This window comes from Meleagris gallopavo, chromosome 6 (genome assembly GCF_905368555.1).
Source record: "Meleagris gallopavo chromosome 6, MGAL_WU_HG_1.1, whole genome shotgun sequence".
NCBI lineage: Eukaryota > Metazoa > Chordata > Aves > Galliformes > Phasianidae > Meleagris > Meleagris gallopavo.
In genome coordinates, this window is record NC_139409.1 from 3819767 (window position 1) to 3846179 (window position 26413).

Consider the following 26413-nt stretch of genomic DNA (forward strand, 5'->3'; position numbering starts at 1 on the left):
TTATGCAGAAATCTGAGCTTCACAGAGAGCCTCCGAGCTCCTCCTGTGGGTCAATAGAACAAAAGGTCCTCTTCAGAGAATAAGAAAATGCATGAAAGATCATGCAAGAAAGAGGGGAAGAGAGGAGAAGAGAGGAGAAGAGAGGAGAAGAGAAGAGAAGAGAAGAGAAGAGAAGAGAAGAGAAGAGAAGAGAAGAGAAGAGAAGAGAAGAGAAGAGAAGAGAAGAGAAGAGAAGAGAAGAGAAGAGAAGAGAAGAGAAGAGAAGAGAAGAGAAGAGAAGAGAAGAGAAGAGAAAAGAAAGAGAAGAGAAGAGGAGAGAAGAGAGAGGAAGAGAGGAGAGGAGAGGAGAGGAGAGGAGAGGAGAGGAGAGGAGAGGAGAGGAGAGGAGAGGAGAGGAGAGGAGAGGAGAGGAGGAGAGAGAGAGAAGAGAAGAGAAGAGAAGAGAAGAGAAGAGAAGAGAAGAGAAGAGAAGAGAAGAGAAGAGAGAAGAGAAGAGAAGAGAAGAGAAGAGAAGAGAAGAGAAGAGAAGAGAAGAGAAAAGAGAGAGAGAGAGAGGAGAGGAGAGGAGAGGAGAGGAGAGGAGAGGAGAGGAGAGGAGAGGAGAGGAGAGGAGAGGAGAGGAGAGAGAGAGGAGAGAGAGAGGAGAGGAGAGGAGAGAGAGAGGAGAGGAGAGGAGAGGAGAGGAGAGGAGAAGAGAGGAGAGGATTGAGTTGAGTTGGGTTGGGTTGGGTTGGGTTGGGTTGGGTTGGGTTGGGTTGAAAGAGAGCTCAAAGATCATCAAGACCCAGCCCCTCTGCCATGGGCAAGGTTGTCAACAATCAAATCAGACACCAGATCAGGTTGACCAGAGCCCCAAAAATAGAAGAGAAGCTGCAAGAGGAAGAGAAAGGAGGAGGGCAATGAGGTCCTATTGCACCCTTCTTCCCTGCCTTTTCAGTCATTGGTAGGACTGCTGTAGTTGCTCTGAGAGCTTGTGCAGAGAGAATTTTTTCATGTTAGCAGCACAGAAGGCCTTTACACATTGAAGCTGAGAGCATGAATGAGACCATTCAGAAGGGAACAATACAGATGGTGAGCCACACAGAGAATTTCAGCAGGGTGGCATGGGAAATTACACTGTTTTTTCTCACCAGGATATTGTGGATGTGTTTCTCTGTACCACAGTGTTCAGTAACTGGTAGACTGCTGTTCATTGCTCATATGAAATACGATGGAGTGGGTCTAATTTCAGGAGCAGATCAGTAGGTGAGCTCTTGTCATTTTCTAGCTATTGCATAATCACAAATGACTGAACACAGAAGCTCCAGAGGAAGAACAACCTACTAAAGGCAGAAAGTTCTTCAAAATCTCATCCCTTCCTTGTACCAGCATCATTTCTGACACACCAAAGTCTGTGAGTCTCATCAGTGCCACTGAGTATAGGGAAGCCAAAGGAGTGTGTTATTTATATCAGGCTCTTATAAAGGTTGCTTCACTTCTCATCTCCTCAGCTATCTCTGCAGCTCCAGGCAGATGCTTGAGATAAGACAGGAGGCTTTGAGTCTGGAGAATTTTCTGGTCAGAAAGTCTGGCTGAGTCTTTTTTTCACATGAAATAGTGAAAAGATGAAGTTGTTTAGTTTTCACTGGACTTCTTGCTTCTGTATTTTATCAAAGAAACTGATCATAAAACCATGTGTAGGTTGATGGGTCAGTAGAGATTGGGCAGATAGGGGCGTGAAGATAATGGGCTCGTTGATAGGAATGGATCTGTTTGCCCAAGGGCTTGCAGGACTTGACCTCTATTCCTATGGAAAGGAGAGAAGCCATTTCTGTCTGATGCACTGGGAATGGTAACTAACTACTAATACAGATATGATTAATAGCAAGGAGTCTGGGGCCAGCTAGGAAAGATTAATAGCTGTTCATTGAGAACTTTGTGTTCCATTGTGCAAAGAAGCATTTGGAAATGATTGGGCTGGAACTGCAGAGGATGACTACAGGATCCTACAGGACACACATAGAAGATGACTGCAGCTGAGCAGCTACAACACTCAGCAAGACCTGAATACTTATCCTGTCCTTAAATCGATGTGAGAAAAAAAGCTGCAGTAAATTGGGGGCATAGAGACCTTCCAAAGTTGGCAGCAGTCCTACCAAGAGGGGTGTTAAAACACTGATGCTGACCTTGGTCTGTTGGAGAGCCAGTTGTGTGCTCATAGCCAAGTGCAACCAGGAGCAAGGCAGGGCAGAGTGACAGCATCTCCTACTGGAGCAGCTTCATCTGAGCAGTACAGAATAGCTTACAATTGGGAATGAGGCAGAGAACCAAAAGCAAGAACGTTTCCAGCTTTCCCAGTAGCTCAAACTGTGATTAACTCCACAAGTTGAGTGGTGTGGGCTAGAGCAGTCATAGGCATGGTTTGACTGTTGGACTAGATGACCTCAGTGGCGTTTCCAGCCCTAATGATTTTATGATTGCATGATTCAAGGAGAGGAGAACTTCAAGTTGAGATCGTATTTGAATCCCCATCCCCAGCATCTCTTGGCAAACAGTCTCTGCACTAAAGGTTCTGCTGTGGTTTTGCACAAATCTGCTTTTAGATAGCATTACAGCTGTGCAGAACGAGGGAGGTGTGTTAGGGCCCCAGCCACTTCAAGGGAGTCAGACTGCTCAGTCTGAGAAATGCCTCCAGAAAGGTTCTATTTCTATTAAAAGTCAGTAACGAGGAGCCAAGTTGTGTCAGGACACATGCAGTGCTTCAGGCTACCAGCGGGATTTTCTTGCAAAGCTAGATTGGATATCAAATTGGATATCAGGAAGAATTTCCTCATGGAAAGGGAGGTAATGCATTGGCACAGGCTGCCCAGGAAGCGACGGAGTCACCGTCCCTGGATGTACTTAAGGGATGTGTAGACATGGCACTTGGGAAGATGGTGGGCTTGGTTGTGCTGACAGTTGGACTTGATGATCTTAAGAGCCTTTTCCAACCTAAATTACTCTATTATTCAACAAAGATGAGGTGTATTCTACCTAGGTTCCCAGTTCAGACATCTCAGCACATCAGTAGATCTCTACCCCAGGGGTTCGTGTCACTCACTGCCACACAACCCAAAACCTTACCCACTAAGCAGCCTTTCATCCCATGCAGAACCCACAACGTAGCAAGGACAACACAAAAGTTGTCCTCTCCTCCCCACCTGCTCCAGGTCTTCTTCCACTGCCACCTTCTCAAGGTGCTACAGCAGAGTGCTGAGCACATTTCAGGACACACAGCCCACACTGCTTTGCAGAAGCACAAAGTTTCTGTCCATTGCAATGCCACTAGCTCTGGAATCTTCTGCTTCTCCAGTGCACACGAAGTGACTGCAGGGAGGTGGGAAATTAGGCTGAAATAAATAAATTAAAGCCAGCAGGAGGGGATCGGCATGCTGCTTGAATTAGTGTGGAGAATAATTGTAAACAACTGGGGAAATGTGCCTTAAATTAATTTTTAGGACCTAATGGGATTTTGCTTGGACTATAGTCAGGAATGAAAAGCCTTCAATGGCAAAACAAGGCACTTTGCATAAATTAGCGGTTATGACATTAGTGAAGCAGGCTTTTTTTTGGCTGGCAGTGGAGAGCATGTGTGCGTAAGTGCACGCCTGCACAGAGGGCTTGGGATTTGTTTTATTTATTATCGAGAGCTTGTATAAAGGAGTTTAACAGGAAGGGGTGAATCTTGACGCAGACACTTAAAAGCCGGGGCTCCTGGGCTCTGTCTGCATGGGGAGAGAAGACAAGTCTTCAGTCTTCTTCTACTGCCATAGGTTGCACTGAGGTGGAATTACTCTTCTGCGGAGAGCTGTGTTGGGCAGCGTGACATCCCAAGACAGACAGAAAGGGTTCTCTGGAAAAAAGAATGAGGAAAAAAAAAACAACAGCAGCCCCAGAGAAACAATAAATATCATCCTTAGAATTAGTCTTTAGCCAAAAAAAAAAAAACAAAAGCCCATTAAAAAGCTCACTTGAACAAGTGCAGAGATAGGCCATGAGGCCCCTTGCAAGCAGAGGAGCCAAAATGGTTCATGGCTTTTTGGCTCAGGTAGCAGTGAGGGCTTTTGGGTTACGCATCTTTCCTCTGGAGGTCCATCTCCAGCTCCATGCCCAGTCCCACTGCTGGCTCTGCTGAATGAGGGTCTTTATTTCAGTATTCACACTTCTGCACTGCAAAAGCATGAACTTTTTTTAGTTGTTTTTTTTTTTTTTTTTTTTTAAACTGTGGTCACAAAAGTAAACAGGCGCTTCAGCCTTTTCTTGTGCTATTTTCCTTAAGAATCACCTTTCTGGTCTTTGGTTGTTTCTTTCTTCTGCTCCTCTGAAAAACATGCTGATGTTCAAAGCACTGCTATGCTCCCTGCTTGGTGAAAGTGAAGGAAATCTACACCTCCTTCGTCCAAACCCACCATAAATGTCATCACCCACCACGAGGGGCTTCCTGTGATCCATTGGTCATGAAAATGATTTATTTTTAAAACGACGTAAAACAAAAACAAAGTGAAATGTTTGGGGTTTGCTTTTGCTTTGTACTCTGACATACAAGCAACATCCTAGAAATTGGATCTCCACATAACGAATGTCAAAATAACCCTAAAATGGAGACTAGAACTGGTAGCAAGAGATGGCTGTCCACCTTCACACTAAGTGGAGATCAGGGCGAGATCCTCTAAATGATACGGTAGCTCATAGAATCATAGAATCACAGAATGGCCTGGGTTGAAAAGGACTGCAGTGCTCATCCAGTTCCAACCCCCTGCTGTGTGCAGGGTCACCAACCAGCAGACCAGGCTGCCCAGAGCCACATCCAGCCTGGCCTTGAATGCCTGCAGGGATGGGGCATCCACAACCTCCTTGGACAACCTGTTCCAGTGCCTCACCACCCTCTGGGTGAAAAACTTCCTCCTAATATCTAACCTAAACCTCCCTTGTCTTAGTTATTAGTGAAGCTCATTTGTTAATGTCCTTGAAAATGCCTTTAAATAGAGCTATGGGATTCGTTGTGCTCATGAACTAAATACCTCCAAGTTTAACAGGCTCAGACTTCCTTAACTGGAGTTTATGGAGGCTCCCACAACTGTATTTCTCCCACTCTTGGCTACTCGATCACATAAGAAAGTTGTGTATTTATTTTAAAAATGAATTTTCACTTTACTGCTTTCACATTGCTAAATCTGTATTTAAAGTAATCTTGCTACGAGGCTAATTTACCTTCCACTCCAGCATTCGCTCTGCTTGGAAATGGGATCCAGATGGACAACGTTTCAGAGTTTAATTCAAACTCATTAAAGGCAGGGGAAGTTTATTTCCACGAATTTGAAAAGGCTCTGGCTTTGGCCCCTTTATCACTTTGAAGCAAGATGCCTGGCTGCAGTCTCCGTCTCTACAAAGCCAATAGCAATTATAAAAGCTGCAAGAAGGTTAATATTCCTTCTGGTTTTATTATTTCCATGGAATGAAAACAGAGTTTTATTCTCAGTGGGGGCAATAAAGCTATCTACATTTGATCAGCAGAGCGTATGAATGCTCAAACACCACCTCCTGCCAAGCCTGTAGGTCCTCCACCAGCCAAACTCCTTCTGACATCAGCAAGACACCGCCAGCGTATACACGAAGGGGAGCAGCGTTTCCACGCGATGTCAATATGAAGTTGTCTTCCAGTATGACCTTCATAGCATTCACTGGGACACTGGGAATGCTGGCATTTTTCTTCCCAAGAAACTGACATGTGATGAGCCCAGCTTCCCTGGAAGTGGCTGAGCATCTTCCTGCCGATGGGCAGTACTCCATGCATTCCTTGCTTTGCTCTGCTTGCGCGTGTGGCTTTTGCTTCACCAGTTAAACAGCCTTTATCCCAACCCATGAGTTCCTGTTCTATTCCCTCTCCAGTCCTCTCCCCGTCCCACCTGAGGACAGTGAGCAAGTGGCTGCGTGCTGCTGAGCTGCCTGTGGAGCCAGAGCACAGCATCAGCTCTCCGGAACGCCTCTGTATTTGACGTGATTTATTCCCAGCTCCAACGGAGACCAGCTGAAAAGCTTTTCTGCAACCCAAGTGTTGACAGGCATGGGAAGGCTCCTTTCCTTACATCTTGCAAAATGGTTGGCACTCCAAAGAGATATGCTTCATGCAGAGAGTGGGACGGGTCCTTAAGAAATTCTGCACATTAGCTGTTCTACAGTTTTCTGAAGGACAACGTCTCAGTAGCACCAACGCCTCAAGCAACCATTTTACAAAATATCAAGCCATGGTTACTTCTGCCAGGCACTCCCAGGACGTGAACCACCCTCAGCTTACAAACAATAATACTCTTTCTTCTTTTCCTCCATCATTATTTTAGCAAACAATAGGTCAAAATCCTGCAGCCAGGCAGCTGCAGCTCAAACGTTCCCTCAAGAAATCGTGTCAGACCTTTGCTGCTGGATCTGAGGTGATCTCATCCGACCTTCACTCTGCAGTTTCTGAGATACCCAAGAGTAAAGATCATTAACAGTAGAAAGCGTCCACTACTACTGGTTGGGTAGGCTGCTCCAAAAGTAATGCCGCCTGTTTATTTCCATGGAAAATACAATAACAGTAGTTGATACAGCCAATTCTCAGCTACAAAGCATTATTCTTTCAATGTAGTCACCACTGCTAGCTATGCATTTTTGCCTGTGATGAACAAGAGCCTGCATGCCACACTTGTAAATATCTGCACCAGCAGAGGTGATGCACTGTTTCACAGCTGCTATGACAGCATCGTTGCCTACACAGTCCATCTTTCATTGACCTCAACAGATGGAGGTCAGAAGGTACCAAATCTGGACTACCCGTGGGTGTGGTAGGACAGTCCAGCCAAGATTGGCAATGTGCTCCACAGCCTTCAGACTGGTATAGGGCCTGGCATTATCACATTACAAGAGAAATGTTGTCTTCTTCTCTGGCCTGGCTGGAAGCTTGAGTCACCACCATGATGTAGTGGTCAGAGTTGATGGTTTGTCTGGGTTCCAGGAAATCCAGAAGGATCACCTATCCCAAAGGACAGTGCACACCACTTTACCTGCTGAGGGCTGTTTCTTGAGCTTGTTCTTCAATGGGGAATTCACAACTTGCCACTCCACGGACTTGTTTTGACTCCGGTAGTACTCTTGTAGTGTCACACCACATCTCATCAGCAGCAATGATGTGATCCAGGAAACTGTCACCTTCAGCCTCATTTTGGTTCAGTAGGTCCTGACACACTTACAGTGTTTCTTCTGCTCCCGTGTGAGCATTCATGGGACCCACCTGGTGCAAACCTTGCAGAATTCCAACATCGCACCATCATTTCCAATGCACTGAATCTGATATTCAGTTCCGTACACAGCTCCCTGTTCATAATCTGCTGATTTGCACAGATGACCTGATTGAGAAGCTCTTCATTTCATGGTATGACATCTGTGCATGGCCATCTCGAATGTGGCTTATCTTTCATAACAAAATATTGGTGGGAAGGCTCAACTTCTACTGCCACATCACCAACATCTGCCTCTGACACCATGGGCCAATATCATAAGAATAAGAGGCGTTATTTTTGGAGCAGATCTTGTGCATTCACAGTACCCAAATGCCTTTAAGATGTTGTTCTATTTAATGCAGCTTAATCTGTTGCAGACACAGGCTGTAGGCTTTCCTGTTGAAATCTGTCTTTTATAGGACATTTTCAGCCCTCTGACAATCACGTAATAAATTCAGCAGGAGCTTCATTAGAGCACTTGGAGTATTTTTCTTTCAAATATTGTAATATGAAAAAAATAGAGAACTATAGAGAGCTTGAAGCACTTCCTGGCTCCCTTTTTTAACAAGATAGTTGAAAATGGAGAGCTGCTCAGAAGAGACAAGATGACAAGCACTGTTTAGGAATTGTCTCACTGGGCCAAGAGAATAGGGTTTGTCTTCTGCAATAAGTTTTACATCCTTCTGCTGTAGAGGGTGTTTTCTTTACATATTTCTGGAATTTTATTCTGCACTGTCAGGCTTTGCAGAACACATCGCTCAGCAAGGGTTTATTGAATACCAAAATATATGTGCATGTGAAGGATTACCTCATACTTAGCCTTGAACATAGAATTACAGAATCACAGAATGGTGTGTGTTGCAGGAGACCTCACAGCTCATCCACTTTCCAATATCATCTACCTGACATTGGTTAAAGCAGGTCACTTGGAGGACAGAGCTGGTTTTCTGGCTGAATGGGGGTATCTTTATGTTATGAAGTCCTCCAGATAAATGAAAAACAGGAGGAACCTCCATTTCATGGATCTTTCAACTTTGACTTCCATGGAACCAGAGATAATATCCAGCTTCCATCTCTTCACTCACCAGCCAATCACCAGCAGCTGACCATGGGTCACCACAGGTATAAAAGAGCAAATAGTTTTTTACAAAAAGGGTGGTGATGCACTGGCACAGGCTGACCAAAGAGGTGGTGGTGCCCCATCCCTGGAGACACTCAAGGTCAGTCTGGATGGGGCTCTGAGCACCTGATGGAACTGTGGGTGTCTCTGTTCATTGCAGGGGAGTTGGACTAGATGTCAGTCAAGGAACCCTTCCAACTCAAAAGATTGTATGTATGTATGTATGTGACATGGATGGAAATGTGATATGTAGAAAGGCTACAGGGAAAAGAAAGGGAAAGATCTGGTCATTCTTACTTTCTGTTAACCCCATGTCCTGTGGGATGGGAATAGTAGACAAACCAAGGATGGATGGATGGGTGTGTGGATGGATGGATGGATGGATGGATGGATGGATGGATGGATGGATGAAAGGAAGGATGGATGATAAGCTTTCTGTTATTTCTTGATCAGGTATCCCATGCTGTATGAAATACCCCGTGAGATCCCTCCACACTTCCACCTGCCATCACATTGGACCACAGATCTCCCAGAGTGCTCAAATCCCATCTGCAAGCCACCTCCACAGCATCTCAGATGGTGCTAGGAAGCGTCCAACCATTTCTCAAGCATGCAAACATTTAGGAAACTGAATTTGGTGGGCATGGTATTGATAGGTTGACAGTTGGACTGGAGGATCTTAGTGGTCCTTTCTATAACCTTAATGATTCTATGATTCTATGAGTTTTGCACTACAGCCTCTGCTCAGTTTTGTAAGACGATAGTGGGGGGAAAAAAGATATTTTGAAGAAAATTGCTGTGGGGACTTGAAGGCCTGGTGAGTCACAATGGTACGTAACCCAGAAGAGGGATTTTTTGTCTGCCAGAAGCAGCAATGCTCCCAGTTCTCCAGCTCAGGGGGCAGCCAGCAGAATCTCTCATCTGGAGTGAAGTCTATCCAGGGACATCACAAAGGGATTTTTTCAGCAGCTGTCAAAAACTGGCCTTTTGCTTTGATGTTTCTGCAGCAGATGAATGCCCGAAACCCTGGCCTCATCCATGCTCCGTGTACGACCAGCAGAAGGGTGTCACGTTGCTGTCTGCCATGTCACTCATCAACGCTGGGGCACAAAGAGCTCAGAATTGAAGCCAATTAAAAGAGGCAGGAGGTGGCATTTCCAATGAGCGGGAGAAACACCGTGATCAGAAAAAGGGCAATGTGTTGGCTGAGGATGAACCACACCACGTGACCAGGAGAGTCCCGTGGAGATGCACTTCCCATCCTTGCCGATTTTGCAGCATATCAGCACTTTTTGCATTGGTAAATGGTAGTAAAACGATCACACCCCAGATCAAAAAGGGAAAACTGACCATTGCACATTATTTCAGAGGAAGGCTGGGAAAGCAGCAGCACCAGCAGATGGTGTTTGCAAAAAACAGAGCCAGAGGTGGAGGTGTGGAGGCATCCCATGAGATGCCATACCCAGGATCAACCAGTTGGGCCCACATTCCTGTGGTAAGGGAAAGCTCCCAAAGCCTCCGCAGCATCTGGAGCAGCAAGACCAAACCCTACTATCTATCTAGACTCCAAACCCTGTGTGGAAAGCTGTGGAAGTTGATTTTTGCACCAGCTCTTTGTGGCCAAGCCTTTCCCCCAACCAAACGTTGCATCTTGTTCCTTAACCTTGCTACAAATGACTGGGATGCCAAACTGCAGCAAGAGAGCTGCTTGGATGCAACCAACAGATACTCACTTCTTGTATTCATTTATAGATAGATGGGTTTGAGATAGATAAATATATCTATAGATAGACAGTGTACTCCAGAGCTTGAATTCACCCACATTGTGAAGGTGTATGAATTTCCCAGCGCATGGCTCTCCCTGTAGCAGGAGCACTTCCACGTCAATTATGGCATCCCCAGCAGATGCACCCAACCTGCTGTTCCTCCTCCCTGCTGCACTGATGAGCCACCTCCAGCTGCTGGCAGGGCTGCAGAGCAAGCTGTGCTATTAACCAGCTATGCACCAGGGTGAAAGAGCAGCCAAGCAAAACACAAGCAGAAACAGCAAGCTTTAAAATGCTTTGTTTTGTTTTGTTTTTCATATCCTTCTGCATTTTGCCGAATTACCATGCATGTACAAGCAAAGTGTTGGCAAAATCCCACTTAAAATCTCAGCAGTTTAAATATAACTCCTGGATCCAGTCCACTGCATCTCATGGCCAACACTTCTCTCTAGTCACATTTCAGCTGATTATAACTGACAGCCCAGGCAACGGGGCTGAGGCACGATCTTTCATAGAATTGTAGAATCATGGAATCACAGAATCATGGAATGGCCTGGGTTGAAAAGGACCACGATGCTCGTCTAGTTTCATCCCCCCTGCTATGTGCAGGTCGCCAACCAGCAGACCAGGCTGCCCAGAGCCACATCCAGCCTGGCCTTGAATGCCTGCAGGGATGGGGCATCCATAGCCTCCTTGGGCATCCTGTACCAGTGTGTCACCACCCTCTGGGTGAAAAACCAGGACCATGAAGCCCAGCTGACCCCATGCAGATGTGCCCCAACGCACACACCTCAGCCATGAGCAGCCTGAGCATCTGTCTTATTCTGGGCTCCACCTCTGAGTCCCAATGAGAAATGCTGAGGCTTTATGGTCTGGCTGTGCATGGGCCAGAGGACGGCCCCAGTGGATCCTCCCTACAGACACTGTCCTCTCTGAATGCCATCATCATCATTACCATCATCATCTTCTTAGATGGCACATCAGGAGGGCTATGACTCTCCTGTAACCAGGTGACTCATCTCCACCATTTCCTGACCTCCCTCTTCACATCCTCAAATCCCCCAACATTACCAAAATTCATATTTATTTTGTTGTTTGCCAACCCTCCCCATGAACCCAGAATTCAACCTGATGGTTTCCATTCTTCACAGCAATGCCTGCAGATTCCCAGATGTCTTCAATCACAGCAGCGGATAAAGGAGCTTTCCCCAATTTTTGGGCTGTGTCCTGGGTGGAAATTCAAAATTTGACCTCAGGAATACCTGTGTCCAAGAGTTAGTGCAAATGAGCTCGAGGTCTGCTCTCAAAGTGATCCAGTCCAAATCACGTCAACCCACTGCTCACACCCACGAGTCCAAGGAGCCATAATTTGATTTATGTAACTAATTCCTAAAATAAATTAGCCTAAAACAAATTCAGGCCTCTTTGGTTCTGAAGGCTCATCTACCCCGAGACACTGGGGAAAATTAATCTGAGTTAATGTATGCAGCATATCAGTTAAACTGCATTAAGATCCTGTGAGGATGTTCTTATTCAGAGCTGAAGTGGCTTAATTTGATTTAGCTAAATTCACTTCCCAAGCCATTGCGTGGTTACTAAATCAAGATGCACTTAATTACGTAGATGGGGCAGTGATGCTCCTAAAGTGCGTGGGGCATTCAACAGGAGGTCATTCCTTGGGTCCTCCAGGGAAGACATCCTTGTGATTCATGCCATGCTGTCCCAAGGCTTTGGGCATCCTTCTCTTCACACCCAATGAGCGACTCTGCACTGGCCAAGGTGGGTGATGAACCACCCACTTTCCCTCTCAGGCACAGCCACAAGTGGAGTAGCAGGAAAAAGGGATGCTGTTGGCCAGCCGGACCTCATCTGTACAGCAGAACTTTTCCTGGTTTAGCAACCTTCACCCACTTCACCAATATAGCCCTAAACTGGGATCTACTAGACATACTTCTATGTGTAAGACTTAGAATATGGGAAGGTGGATAACACTATAGAGAGAATCACTTTTTTTTTGTTTGTTTCATAGGGTGCATAAGAGCAAGAATTAAGTTTCCCAGTCTACAGAAACCTTTAGAATGATTTTGAGTCAGAGCTTGTAACCTGGAAAGAAAAAAATATGCACGGTACCAAGCTATCCATAGCACAATAAATCTGCCATGAACTGCTTAATTATTTAAGAAAAAACACCCCATTGGAAGAGTAATATTTGATATACAGTGTGCCCTTACCCCAAGGGGTACTTTGCTCCCCAGTGATGAATGAAGAAGAAATATTATTTCCAAGAAATAAGGAGATATTAAAAAAAAGTAATATATGCATCAACCGGTACAGGGATGCATTGATGGTTTTCACCTCCTGGTGCTGCTAGGATTCCCCATAAAGCACAGAATCCTAGACTGTCTGAGGTGGGAAGGGACCTGTAGTTCCTTTTGGTCCATCCTCTGACCCAGCAGATACCAACAGCCAGGTGCTCAGGGCTCCTAACTTGCTAGTTCCTATATTCATAACCTGAAAAAGAGGATCCCCATCGTACAGCAGAAGTCAATGGTCACCCAGGGCAAGTATCTGGGGCTGATCTCCATTAGAGTGCAGAGCATCTTCTCACAGTGATTTGTAACCTTGGTCAGGCCAGATATGGCATAAAAATGTCAGGTTGGATGGAACGTGGGGCAACTTGGTCTAGTGGGAGGTGCCCCTGACCATGGTAGGATTGGAACCAAATGATATTAAAGGGTCCTTCCAACTCAAACCATTCTATGATTTTATGACTGTGGGTCTATGATTCTACTATAATTCATGCTTAACTCCATTGACATACCATATTGCTTGTGTTGGTTGCTATGTAATCCCTTCTCCCCTTCCATATTCCCCGTGTCCAGAGTGAACCGGTGCACCACCCAGCAGCAGAAGCTCTGCCTCCACCATGGACTGGTTTACTCTGGACACTGGGAAAGACCACAAGTGCAAAGAGAACAGCCCAGCCCAAAGCTCAGAGGATCACTGCAGCCCCAGGGAGCTCACCATAGGGAAAGGTGCTGCAGTAGGATGGGACAAATCCAGTATTCAGTGTCTGCACCAACTTAGGAAAACTGCAGCTCACAAGGATACAGTCATTTCGGAGCTCAGCTGTGCAGAGCTTTCTCAGAGAGAGGTGTGAGTATTCTTCAGTAAAAAGAAATAACATTCCTTGGGTCTTAAATCACAGCTTCTCCAGCACTCCCATATTGTGGCTGAATGGCTTCTGGAAGAAGTAAAAACCAAACTAAGTGTTTGATAGAGATGGATTCTGGCATTGGCAAATCACAGAGCGCACAACTCAGCTTCAGAATGGCATTTTGATGGATCCAATATGATTGTTTAATTTTATTTTGTCTTGCTGAGAGCCTTGAATTTGGTTTGGTTTGGGGAAAAGAATCCAAAATCATGAGATTTCCCACAAAACAGGAAGAAAACCCCGTTTCCTACCGAATTCTATTATTCAGCCATGAAAGACTGCTTCTGAAGGATCCCAGTCTCATTTGAAAATCTGCCCATAAATATTCACAGTTTATTTGCAAAGAGGCTCCTGCTGAAAGAATAGAGCAGAAATGTGACATCCAAAACGACCCACAAGCCACAAGCACTTTACAGGCAAATTTTCACAGCAAATCCTGAGTTTTGCACAGCATGGCCAGTGCACGGGACACCAAATGCAATGTTCTGAGCAACACCACCTCTCTGGGAGATGTTCCTACAGCAGTGTACACTGCAGGGCACGTTCAGGTTATGGTATGATCTACCTACAGCAATGCCATGTCCTGGAAGCATTAAATTTTGCACATTTTGGTGCATACTGTTAAAGAAGGTGCAAGGCGTTTGGTCTCAGGGCGCACAATCATCTCCAGACCTTGGCCACAAGGCTGCTTTCTGCAAGCAACACTTCTGGACTTGGGTTATACCAGGGGATGGGTCCATGAGCAGGTTGGAAACTCTTAGCTGCTGATCAGAGGCACGGTCTCCTCCAAACTACATCTCAAAATCATGCCTTGAAGCTTCCTGCATGAAAAACTAACCTCCAAGACCTTCATGGAGCAAGGCGGGAGACAGAAGTCACCAAGTGGAAAACCACGTAGGTACAAGCTGTGTAGTGGGATCATGTTCTGGGAAACAAGCCACCAGAACAGCTCTCCCAACTATGGCTTTGCTGGTTGTACATGGTTGGACTCCATGTCCCTCCAAACATTCCCACATGCACTGCCCAAAGCGTGCCTTGAGGGGTCCTTGAGGATCAACCAAGATCATGAGAAGGAGCCAAAAGAGAAACAGGGACAGATGTAACCCCAAACCAAAGCAGATACAAGGAATGGGGCTGGAGTGAGAAGAAATAGATTTCTAGGGGTGTTAGAACTGGATGGGCTTTAAAGTCCCTTCCAATCCATTCTATGATTCTAGGAAATTCTATGATTCTATCAATTTCATAGAACACAACTAAGACAAGCCCAAGCCTCTCCAAGCTCAAGGTCCAAGTCTTGTCCTGAGACCTGCGCCTGCTACTAACAATAATAAAATTCTTGCAAAAAAGAAGAGCAAATATATGTGTACTAACACAAATATATACATATATAGACACACAATAATGCACCAACAACTACAAATAATTAGTGAGGCATCTTCCAGCGTAGCCAACTTCAATGGTCAAAAATCCATCTTGGGAAAAAAAAAAACCTCATAAAACACAATTCCCTGCAAGAACAAGTAAAACTCATGGAGAATTAGGACCCCCCAAGATGGAGACCCACCAAGGGATCTTCACTTTGGGCTGGCACTGGGGGAGCACCCAACCACTGCAGGCTGCCAACGTTCAGACCAGCATTGGGCTGAAGAGCAGCCTCCGAAAAACCCCACTCTCATGATGCCTCCCCCCAGCTCCATCTGTATTCAGGTCCTTTGTTTTTCATGAATACATAGAAAGATATATGGCCTATAAAATATTAAGTCGTAATTGAGATAGCCTGCTAGCAGGGAGTGCCTGGGTGGCTGAATTTTATTACATTAACAGATGTGTTCAACTCCAGCTATGGGATGCTAAGAAAGTTTTTTTTCTTTCTTTCAGCATCCCCAGTTCATAAAGCTTGTTTTCCTCCAGGCCAGTCACAGGCAGGTGCTGAGATGGATGCCACTTGACTACAAGAGCTACGCTGGTCAATCTTCTGCTTTTATAGAGACTAAAAATCAAGCAAAACTTCTGGGACTCACTTCTTTGCTTTCTTCTTCTTTATGAAATTGAGCTCCTAAACCTCAGCCTGCAGCTATTTGATGAAATTGCTGCAAACTGCAGCACTCCCACCCCAAAGGAGGTCAGGGTTGTGTAGTGTTCTCTTGCTGAGACAGCAGATCCCAACCCATTTGGGAAGGATTGACTGAGGACAGACATTGTGCTCAAGCCTGAGGAAGGCAGAAGCAATGCAGCATGGCTGGATAGGCCTTCAAAGAGCCAGTATCTCCAGCAGTGGGATGAGGTCCCAGCTCCCACGTGCAGGTTTGGTGTCCATGATTCACACGGTCCAGTTGGGATCCAGCCTCTCCCTCATCCCAGCCCCATCTCCAAGCCCAGGAGTCTGGACTTGGTCCTTGCATCCTTTAAGCTGGGAATAGAAGCAGAAAAGCAAAGCGAAAATGTTTTGTTTTGTCTTTTCCTAGAAGAAAAGGTTTTGAATTTTCAATTCCAAATGTCATTTTCACTGAAAGCTGAAAGAGAAAACAATTCTTTGGAGAATGCCTTTGACCCAAAAAGCAGCTTTTAATTGCTTTCATTTTGTTGCAGGGGGGAAATAACTACTTCAAATGAGCTCAAGAAATTCCTTTCCTCCTGCAGGGAAAGAGCAGGAAAGGCATTTCTGCCATCGTACAGTGCACAGGTTTGCCCAGAGCTTAAAGGGAATTTATATCCCTTTAAAGTCAACGAGGCAAAATTCTTCTGCTGTACAGCACTGAGAGCTGTCCCCTGTTCCTGTTTCCAGGTCCTTGGACGCGTGTTGCAAAGCATACACCACTGGATCCTATGTACACAGTCCAGCAGCTGGAAACAGCTGGGATGCAGTGCAGCTCTGTGCACGGAGATTTGCTGACATCTACAGGGCATCTCATGGAGAAAGAGGCTGTGGCTCCATGGGGGATGTGGGATCATGCTTCTGTTTCCTCCCCAGTGCACTACTGCATATTACAAATACATGTTTGGCCATGGTAACCGATAACCACCGATACACACAGATGGTGGAGCTACCATTAAACACTCATCTTGTTTATCAGCAGGGAAGGTCACAAGCATAGCAGACAGCTCTGCTTTGAGGATGGAGAAGCCATCACTGTCGTAAGTTGGTGGGTTCTGTTCATTTTCAAGCAGGTCATGCTCTAAGAAGCGTCACCACATGCTCTGTCCCACACCAAGTACGGCCTCACATCAGCATATCCACTCCCATTTTTCATAGAATTACAGAATATCCAGAGCTGGAAGGGATCCTTAAGGACCACCAAGTCCAACCTCTGGCTCCACACAGAAGCATTCCAAACCCTATGTCTGAGACCATTGTCCGAACTCTGCTTGCAGCAGTTCCCCTGACATGACTAAGCAGCATCTTCACAGTGGTGGTAGCCTTCTGGGATTTCTGGCCAGAAGCATGAGAGGCATTAGTGCTGTCTGCCAAGAATGGGACAAAGCAATAAAAATGACCTAAGAGCATCCCATGGGAAGGTGGTTGGGCTTTCATCCCAGGTGCTTTTCTACCACAGAGCCCAGAGGGAGCCCACAACCACACACCAACGTTGGAGATCACAGGGTGCCTTCTGGCCCAAGGGTGTACAGATTTCACTCCACACTCTGGGCACAGCATTTGTCTCCTTGTTAGGCTCATTTGTCCATCCATCTGGAAATGGAGGATGGGATGACCTTGTCGTGTGCAAGGGCCTGATTTAACCCACAACAATCGTGGTAAGAAATGCAATCCCCATCTCTCACAGGCTGCTGCTGCCCACTCAGGCCAGGAGCCACGTTAAGGACCTCTTCCCCCAGCAGCTCTTTTCAACAGGCTTTTAAAAGCAGCAGGATGCATGCATTAACAGGGACAGCTATTTTTATCGCAGGTTAATTCTTCTCTAAATATTGCCATCAAGGCTGTACACACCAGATGTTCCACCTCTAGGCAAAGAATGCTTTCCAACCAAATGCAGGACAGCTCAGGAACCCACGTTGTTGGGTACCCAACCTGCAACATGTTCAAGCCCCCAGCTGCCAAGAGCCAACAACATGGGGCTGGTGTCATCCAGAGGTGCAGAATCCACAGCACAGCTCAGACCCAGGAGTTCTAGGAGCAACAGGTACAGCTCAGCCACCCCAAATTTATACCAACTGAAGCTGGTCCCCATCCCAGGGGCAAACAGGGACCAGCAAATGGTCTGAAGCCACCACAGATACGAGGAAGATGAAGTGAGCTGCCTCTGCACAGACCTCTGCAAACAGATCGAGCAACAGCTTCCTCCACGGCAGGATAATTTTATTATGAAAATACCCGTTACAACAAACTCTGTCAATTATAAAACATCCAGAGGAATGGTGCATGTTGCACAGCCTGGAGGGTCTGGAAGCTTCAGCAAACAAAAAACAAGTTAGCCTCTCAGGTGGACACTTCTCCCAACACAGAGCAGCCAACAGGTCCTGAGCACACAGCACTTCCAGGAGAGTCACTCTATACATGCTGGGTGTGACCATGGGGGAAAGGTTCCCAAATATTGAGCAGATGTTCTCCAGACCCTGTCGTTCTCTGTAACAGTGACATCAGTTTTCTGCAGAAAGGAGCATCCTGACAAAGAGCAGGGCCCCTAGGGAATGTTGTAGGCTGTGAGAGGATCTATTAATCAAGCAAGTGAGAGGAGAGTTTGCTGGATGTACGTTTTTTGACACTTGGCCCTTTTGCCCACATCTTCCCTGCTCCAACTCCTGCCAAGTTCAAGGCAAACTGGATGTCTGTCCCACTCCCATCAATCCTTTGTAGTCCTAAAAAGTGGTCTGTGAAACATGCTTCATCCACCAGCCACAGACTCATAGAGGGAAGCACCGCTCCTCAGATCTGCCCCTTTCCTCCAGGACTCATGGGCTCCTGGCAAAATGCTGGTCAGCAGCAAAGCTCCTCTACCTGACAATGATGAGATCAGTGTTGCTGGTAGAGCCTGTGCCCAGATGGAGCAAATCAGTCGGAGTCACTTCCATCCTGCTTTGCTGACCCAACAGCTGCTGCCAACTCCTCCTCCTGCCCTTTCAAGCGCTCTCCTGAAAGTGAGAAACAGCAGTTACTTAGCAATACGCCCTCTGTACTGATAGAAAAGCTAAACTGAAGCCCCTATGCCTGCAAACCATTCTTACTTATCATGCAAACCTTCCCCCTTGGGAAGGGAATGAAGCTTCACTAGCCCCTCCCTGCCCAACAGTAAGGCTCTGAGCTCCCAACAAGGACTGTGTGTCATCCCTCCAGGACAATTGGTGACCCCATACACCGTCCCCATGGCACCACCACGCACGGATCAGTTCAGCAATGGCTCTCTGAGTCCTCTTCTCCAGCTTCTCCATCTTCTTGGCTACGTCTCGTTTTAAATCCCTAGGGAGGAAAATGATGACATCAGAACACGTCCTTGACCAGTTGTGAACACAGCCGTGTTGCATCTCTCCTAGCAGGAGAGAAACTCCTTTGCTCTCCTATGAACATCATGGGGTAGAGCAAAACAACACAGCTCATGGGCAAACCAACATGATGATCCTGGCACTGAAGCTACCATGCTGACAAGTACCCCAAAAGGACCGGCAGAGCCACAAGATATAAACAAAGAAAGGAGAGAACAGTCCCATGCCATGTGTTTCCCCCAACAGGTTTCCCATTTCTTGCACTTCTAGCCCAATTTGGATAACCTCCAGGTGATGGCAAGACACTGGAGATGCAAACACTCCTTTCCCAGGAGCAGAGCTCAGCAGACACTCACCAATCTGGCTTCCTGGGGGCCAGGTTTGTCAGATCCTAGAAAGGAAGAGGAGATATCCAGTGAGAGCTGGAAGCAATAGAGATGTGTGTCCAGCACAGAGCAGCTCTCTATACATACCACTTCGTCGATGATGGTCTCTGGCTTAGCTGCCTCCAGCTGGTCCTTCACCTTGTCTTCCACTAGATGGAGAAACAGGATCAGCATCAGCACAGCGGGACACCAAGGAGACAAAACATGGGGAGACCCACCAGAGCCCCTTGGAAAAGCTTTTACAAAGGCTCAATTTGAACAGTATCACTTTTAACAACACAGTACCAACATGTGAATCCATGTGGGCACACACATTCTTTCACCATCCAAACTCTTCTAGAGACTTATAAAAACTATCTGAAAACGATGCAAAACTAAAAATTAAACATAATAAACAGCAGCAGGAAGTCTATTGAGTTCAAGTCTCATGTTGGCAAGGGCTGCATCCACCCACCACTTTGCATGTCCATAGGACTTTAAGTTACAATTTGACTCACTATGATTCATTTATGAGGCCATGGTATGAAACCATGCTCCTGAAGTGACCAAGCTCCAGCCCAGCCCTTACACAAATGACTCCAGATACTGGGGAGCTAATGGCAAAGTATGCACTCAGAACAGCTTTCCATCCATCAGTTCCAGCTCTGTGCATGGTGATAGTGTGGCCACCAGGGATAGGGTACATCCATCAGGGATGAACAAAACCCTGCTCCAGCATATGCCCAACAGATAGGCAATGTGAACCCACTCTGGCACCTATTTCCTGTCCTCTTCCCTGCCCAAAATGCCCAAGGTTACTCCAGACACAGGAGCAGCACTACAGCCCCAAACAGGCTGGCAGAGAACATGGGTTTTACTGGAAGGAGTCACAACTGCTGTTCCAATTCCAACCCACACACAGGGGAAGAGCTGAAGAAGTTTGAAACTTTAACAAAAGGATAAAGAAAGTGCAGTGTCAGCATTCCTACCTAGCAGATCACTGCCAAAGACAGTCTTTTTATTTAGGGCATTTTTAAAGAGATATATTCCAGGAGGACTTAATATCTCAAGATCAAGGGAACTCCTACCCTTTGCCTCCCTTTGTGCAGCAGTTCAGTGCTAGGAAACAACAGACTGAACGTCCTTAGACTCATGACTAATATTTGTTTAAAGGTAATTCAAACAAAACAGCCCCAATCTCCTTGAGAATCGTGCAGTGAGAGCCTGGCTCTTCCGAGCATCTGCCCTCTCATTTGGGCTGGACTGTGTGTGCTCAGACACACACCCCACTTGTGCAATGCAGGGTGTGCAACCCCACGGGGATGATGAAGCAACGGAGCCTGCAAGCACCACTCTCACTCTCCCAACATGGCTTGGGCATGCAGACACATCTCCCAGAATCTGAAGTCAATAGCTGCAACCAGAATACATCCTGGTGACTCTTCCACCTGGGGCTGGAGTTACACCCCAGGAGCACAGAGGTTTCCCAGACATCTGATTTTGGAAAGGAAAGGTATAATTCATTCATTTTGCAACAGGCTGGCTGGATACAGAAAACTGTGTTGTTTTATGTGCCCACAGCACCATGAATGCTGGTGGGAGGAATGCTCAGGAGTGGGAAAGGATCAGACCATAGAAACATTTGACTTGGAAGGGACCTTTAAAGGTCATCTAGTTCAACTTCTCTGCAGCCAACAGGAACACCTACAACTAGGTCAGACTGCTCAGAGCCCTGTTCTGCTTGATCTTGAATGTCTCCATCTCCATGGAGCATTAAAGTACACCTCTGCAGTGCACACTTGCAAGGGGCTCTGCATGCCCTCATCCCTGCTGAGGCATCAGCACCATCATGGGAAGTGCTGTTGCTCTGCTCTTCCCTTATTTCAACTCCCAGGCTCCCATTCTCATCTACCTGAGGCTGGCTTGGCTGGAGGCAATTTCCTCTTCTTCAGCTCCTCATCTTCAGGGTCATAGTTTCGCAGTATGATTTCCCTGGGAAGGAAGTATAGAGTAATGAGACCTGTGCGTGCCAGCCAGAGACCAGCCATGAGCAGACACAGAAATCCCAATATGGGAAGGAGGGGACAAAAAAGTATTCCTAGGTAGAAGATGTTAACGGTTCACCAGAGATGCTTGTGGTCATGCCACAACTAGAGCAAAGGAGCTGCAAGAGGGGGAATGCAAGTTTCTGTGGAGGTGATGATGACCTAAAAGCTCCCACTAAACTGCACAAAACACAACCCAACCACTTCCTCAATCTATACACCTCCCCCATATTCAGATACTATTTCTGCCCCTTCTAAAGGCTGTTCTTTTTACACCTGGGTCACTTCCCTACTAGACTATATGGATGGAGAGACAACAAGGTATTTGTTTCTTTGTTGAAATATCATTTAAGGTTGGTGCCTGAGGTGACTGACATTTAACGGAGCTGTTTCAGAACACACAAATGCATGGATTTAAGCTGCACACCCTACAAATTTCCACAAAGGGCAACTTCTGTCATTTGCTCTGCCACCATACCCAGAGGCAATACCTTGGTTTTCTTTCTGCCACGTTCCTACCTTGCCAGGTGCTATTGTTGGGCTCTGCAGTGACATTCATCTCATCTCAACAGCTTTCCAGCATCCTGCACTGAGCAAACCCTGCTTGCCAGCTCCCTACAAGCTCCACCTACATGCAAAGGGTCCGATCCACAAAGGTGGTGGGAGATGTGGTTGGATTTTAAGGGTTGCTCACAGTAGTGGGTTCATGCAGCTGCGCCCTCTGCAAATCTGGTTTTGCCACAGTTTCACAGAATCATAAAACCATTAAGGTTGGAAAAGAGCTCTCAGATCCCCCAGTCCAACCCCAGCCCACCCCTCCATGCCCACTGACCACATCTCCACGTTCCATGGACAGCTCCAGGGATGGTGGCCCCACCACCTCCTTGGGCAGCCTATGCCAATGCCTGACCACATTCTTTTGGAAAAGAAATTGTTCCAACCTGAACCTCCTCTGGCCCAGCCAATAGAATATTCTTTGTTGGGATGGACCCAAAAAGACCATCAAGTCCAACATGAGTATAGTTGTTTCTCTGGTGTCAGCTCCCAACACCTCACATTCTGTTCTCGCAGTCCCTCTGCAAGATGTAACTCAGAGAAATGCAACCAGCACACTGGGAAGCAGGACCAGGCAGGTTAGGACATTGCAGAAATTCCTCATGTGTCAAGCTCTGGTTGCCCAATCCTTCACATCAACGTAAGCCACAATAGCCCAGGTTTCCCCAGCACTGGTGAAAGGAAGGAGGAAGCAGTCGCCATTCATTGTGCAGTTTTATGGGTATTTTTATGTATAACTGCCCTGGAAGAAAGCATTTATTACATTAACTTGGATTGTTGTCACTCCCCAGCCAGCGTAGTGGCTCTTTTTGGGAACCCTGACAGAAGGCCTAATGGTCTTCTATGATGCATAACTGCATCACTGGACAAGGAAAGAGCCACTGATGTCATCCATTTGGACTTCAGTAAGGCCTTTGACAGCTCAACTGTTTTGATGGGACAAGGGGAAATGGTTTCAAACTAACAGGGGGATTTAGACGTGAATAAGGGAAGGGTTTTTATAGTAGGAGTGGTGAAGCACTGAAGCAGGTTGTCCAGTGAGGTGGTGGATGCCCCGTCCCTGGAGACATTCTATGATCTTGGGTGATGGAGTGGCACACAGAAATCCTCATTATTCCTTGGTTCTACAGGCTCCAATCAGCAGGACTGAGTTGTTAAGGAGGGAGAGAAGCAGCTAACTCACCCTGGAGGCGACTGGATGTCAGGCGGTGATGTTGGCCATCTGGCCATGGGCTGCCTCCTGCTCACTGGGGAGGATTTATCATACCAAGTGACAACATCAGAGCCTGCAGAATGCAAACTTGCAACCTCTCCCACACTTTCTGCTTGTTTTAGCTCACGTACAGAAGGACTTCCTTGCAGCTGAATGAGAACCATACGCAGCCTCCCCTAAGGTCAGAGAGCCTAAAACAAAAGAGCTACGAGCTAAGCTAGCTGTTCTCAGCTCAGCAAGACGTTAGCACTACACCTTGAAAGGTGATATTTCACACCCACCATTTTGCACACATTCTGGCAGTTGCTCAGCCACACCAAAGCTTTGCTGCCCAGTACTGCTCGTGCTCACTGGAGATTTATCCGTGAGATTAAAAAAAGGGGAGGAAAAAAAGCATAATGCACAACTTGGCAACAGCAGCAGAGCAGAAGGGAAGCAGCCGCTCACAGTGGAGAAGAGCAGAAGTGCTGCACCCAGATCCCCACACACCCTCCAAGTTTCCCCTGGTGCTTTCAGATCCTTATTAAAGCCATGCCCAATTGCAGGAGCAAACAAACACAGATTGATCCCTTTAATTAAATGCACGATGCAGGAGAAGCTCTCACACCTGCCTCCAGTAATTGTTGGTACCCAAAACACCCGTGGTTGCTCCTTGGGGATTTTGGCATGAGTGAACCCAGCAGTGCTGTGCTCCCCAGCAGCAGAAGCTGTTGCCTTGGTCTCCCCATTTCACCGTGGTCTCTGCATTTTCTCTGCATCTCTGAAAGGAGCAGATAGATGAGGAGCAGATGGATGAGGAGCTGGCAGTGCTATACCCCTAACAATGTGAAGGAAGGAAGGCAGGGGTTAAAAACACATATTTAAGAAGACGTTGCTGGCCTTCCACAGAGTGGGTTAAATAAAGTTCAGGTGTCAGCAGTTCTTCCAGAGCTGCGTTCCACAGAGACAGCCCAGCATGCTTCTCAAATTATCAAAGTTCCCACGACAACAAAGAAAACAGAGTTCACAACAGGCTCTGTGCAGAACGAGCACACAGCAGCCAGGTTAGCAAGAACAGCTTGCAGGGTGCAACTCTCCAGCAATAATGGCTTGGCTAAGAAGGAACACAGCAACCCACGTAGAAAACACAGCATCCTGCATCCTCACTCAGGACCAGGCAAGCACCAATCTGCTGGGACAGCTCAAGCTTCAGGGGAACTGCAGGGTTTGCAAAGGGAAGTGATGCACAAACCTCTCGGTGCCTCACTGAAGCCCAACGGTGCTGGCAGGTTCTGTTTCAGACTTAGGAATGCCTCAAATCTGCTTCCCATTATGGTTCATTGAATGGCCTGGAGCACAAGTGTGATGGGGAGTGGCTGAGAGAGCTGAGGTTGTTCAGTGTGGAGGAGGTTCAGGAGAGACTTCATCACTCCTTACAACTGCCTGAGAGGAGGTTGTGGTGAGGTGGGGGTTGGCCTCTGCTCCCAGGTAACGATAGGATGAGAGGTGATGGTCTCACATTGTGCCAGAGGTGGTTCAGGCTGGGTACTAGGAACAATTTCCTCTCTAAAAGAGTGGTGATGCTGTAGCACAGCTGCCCAGGGAGGTGGTAGAGTCACCATCCTCAGAGGTATTCAAGAACCATGGAGATGGGGCACTGAGGAATGTGGTCAGTGGGCATGGAGGGGTGGGCTGGGGTTGGACTTTGTGATCTCAGAGGTCTTTTCCAGCCTTAATGATAACTATAATTATTCCTGGGAAGAAGGAAGGACATCAGCTTTCTTTGAAGCAGGAGTGTTGGAAGTGGCAGGGCACGCAGGGTATGTGTAGAATGCAAAGACTTATCTCAATGCAAAGCAGGACACTCAAAGCTAACTTCGAAGTTATTTCTGCTTTACTCCTTCAGCCTCAAGGGCTTTATGGAGCAAACACTGTTTTTAACTGATAAGAGGACTTCTTCAGTCTGGCAGTGAAGCACATGCATGCTGATGACCAACCACTTGTGAGGATGCTTCCTCTGCTGCAACCAACCCACCATCAAAAAAGAAGCCACTCCTAACACCCAGATTCCCAAGAAGAGAGTAAACTGCTTTCTTTGGAAGCAGTTTAGGGAAGTGCTCCCATCCCCACCTTGGCTGGTTTGGGTTATTTTCTTCTGAAGTCTGAGAAATACCATCTGGTTGGACAAATTGTTAACCTTTGCCCTTCTCAAGCTGCTCCAAAGCCTTCTACTCTTCTTTGACAATCACTTCAACTTGCTTGAGACCACAAAGCCTGGACAGCAATTTCCATTTCGTCCTTTCAAGAGCAACCACAGCAAGAATTTCATTTAATTTCTCAGCTTCTCCAAATTCCATTTACTGTTGGGTGGTCCTGAGAAGCACTGTTTGAACATGTTGAGAAGGTACTGCTACAGAAGACACAGGTGAGGTCCCAAACCCTTGAAGAAGCAGTGACCTGGGGGACCATCCCCTGCTCCATGTGCCACAGCACCATCACCCCCCAGGGGCACTGCGAGACTTACTGTGCAGCACTCATCCATCCTGGTACAGATTTCATTTCACAAACTCTTCTTTTTTACACTCTCCATTCCTGCAGATGGCTCTGACATGTGCTCCTTGATATCTGGGAGCATCCCCTCCTGCTGCAGCCTGCCTGGGAGCTTCCCTACAGCTGGGCTAGCTCACAGCATGATCCATACATCTCCAGGCTGCCTCTCTGTGCATGGTGACCTTTCTAGCAATCTGCAAGACAATCTGCATCTCCTCCAAATTAGAAACCAATAAGCCATTACCACACCCCTAGCGTTTGGTGAAGGCTCCCTTAAACCATCCTGCAGCAGGATCGAGGCATCTCCATAGGACACAACACAGAAGTCCAAAGCTGTTGTTTGATAACGGTGTGAAGCCATTTCCTTTGTCTCTGGACTCCTCATCTGGGGCAGAAAAGGAACAAGCAACAAGCAGAGGCAGAGAGCAGTGGTTCCCACCAGCACCCACCTTGTGTGCTGCTCCTGCTCAAATAGCTGAACGTGTCGGAGCACATCCTCCTCCTCGAGTGGCTGCTGAGAGGCACTCAAGGAATGCCAAAAAACAAGCACTTCTCTCCAAGCCCCCAACAGCTGGTTTCTCAGGATGTGCTTCTCGGGGCCATATCTCTGGGTGTTGCAGGAAGAAAGCTGTGAAACACTTCAAATGCAGACAGGTGCCACAGGGTTGTCTGGCCTCCCACGCAGCTTTAGGAGGCACATGAGCATTTTCCAGGCAGTAAATTAGTAAATGTGACGAGGAGGAAACCTACACTCAAAGCTGCAGAATGGGATGCAGCACCAGGAGGTTAATGATGGGCCCTGCAGCTCTCACAAGAGCTCTGTCCATACTTTATGGGGTTACTTTATAGGGTTTCCCCAGCTCCTTCAGCCGGTGGAAGGTCAGGAACAATCT

General features: G+C 46.9%; 1 protein-coding gene across 2 annotated transcripts in view; it reads right to left on the reverse strand.

Annotated features, from left to right (window-relative positions):
• Window positions 1-17675: 17675 nt before the first annotated feature.
• Window positions 17676-26413, reverse strand: part of CCDC12 (coiled-coil domain containing 12) — a 33812-nt gene continuing 25074 nt past the window's right edge. For both annotated transcript variants that reach the window (XM_003206913.5, XM_085226917.1), the window contains exons 3-7: window positions 21091-21170; window positions 19287-19348; window positions 19170-19204; window positions 18714-18790; window positions 17676-18465 (exon numbers count right to left, since the gene is read on the reverse strand). In XM_003206913.5, the coding sequence (XP_003206961.1) occupies window positions 18386-18465; window positions 18714-18790; window positions 19170-19204; window positions 19287-19348; window positions 21091-21170 (334 nt within the window). In that variant the 3' untranslated portion in view covers window positions 17676-18385. The remainder of the gene's footprint in view (window positions 18466-18713; window positions 18791-19169; window positions 19205-19286; window positions 19349-21090; window positions 21171-26413) is intronic.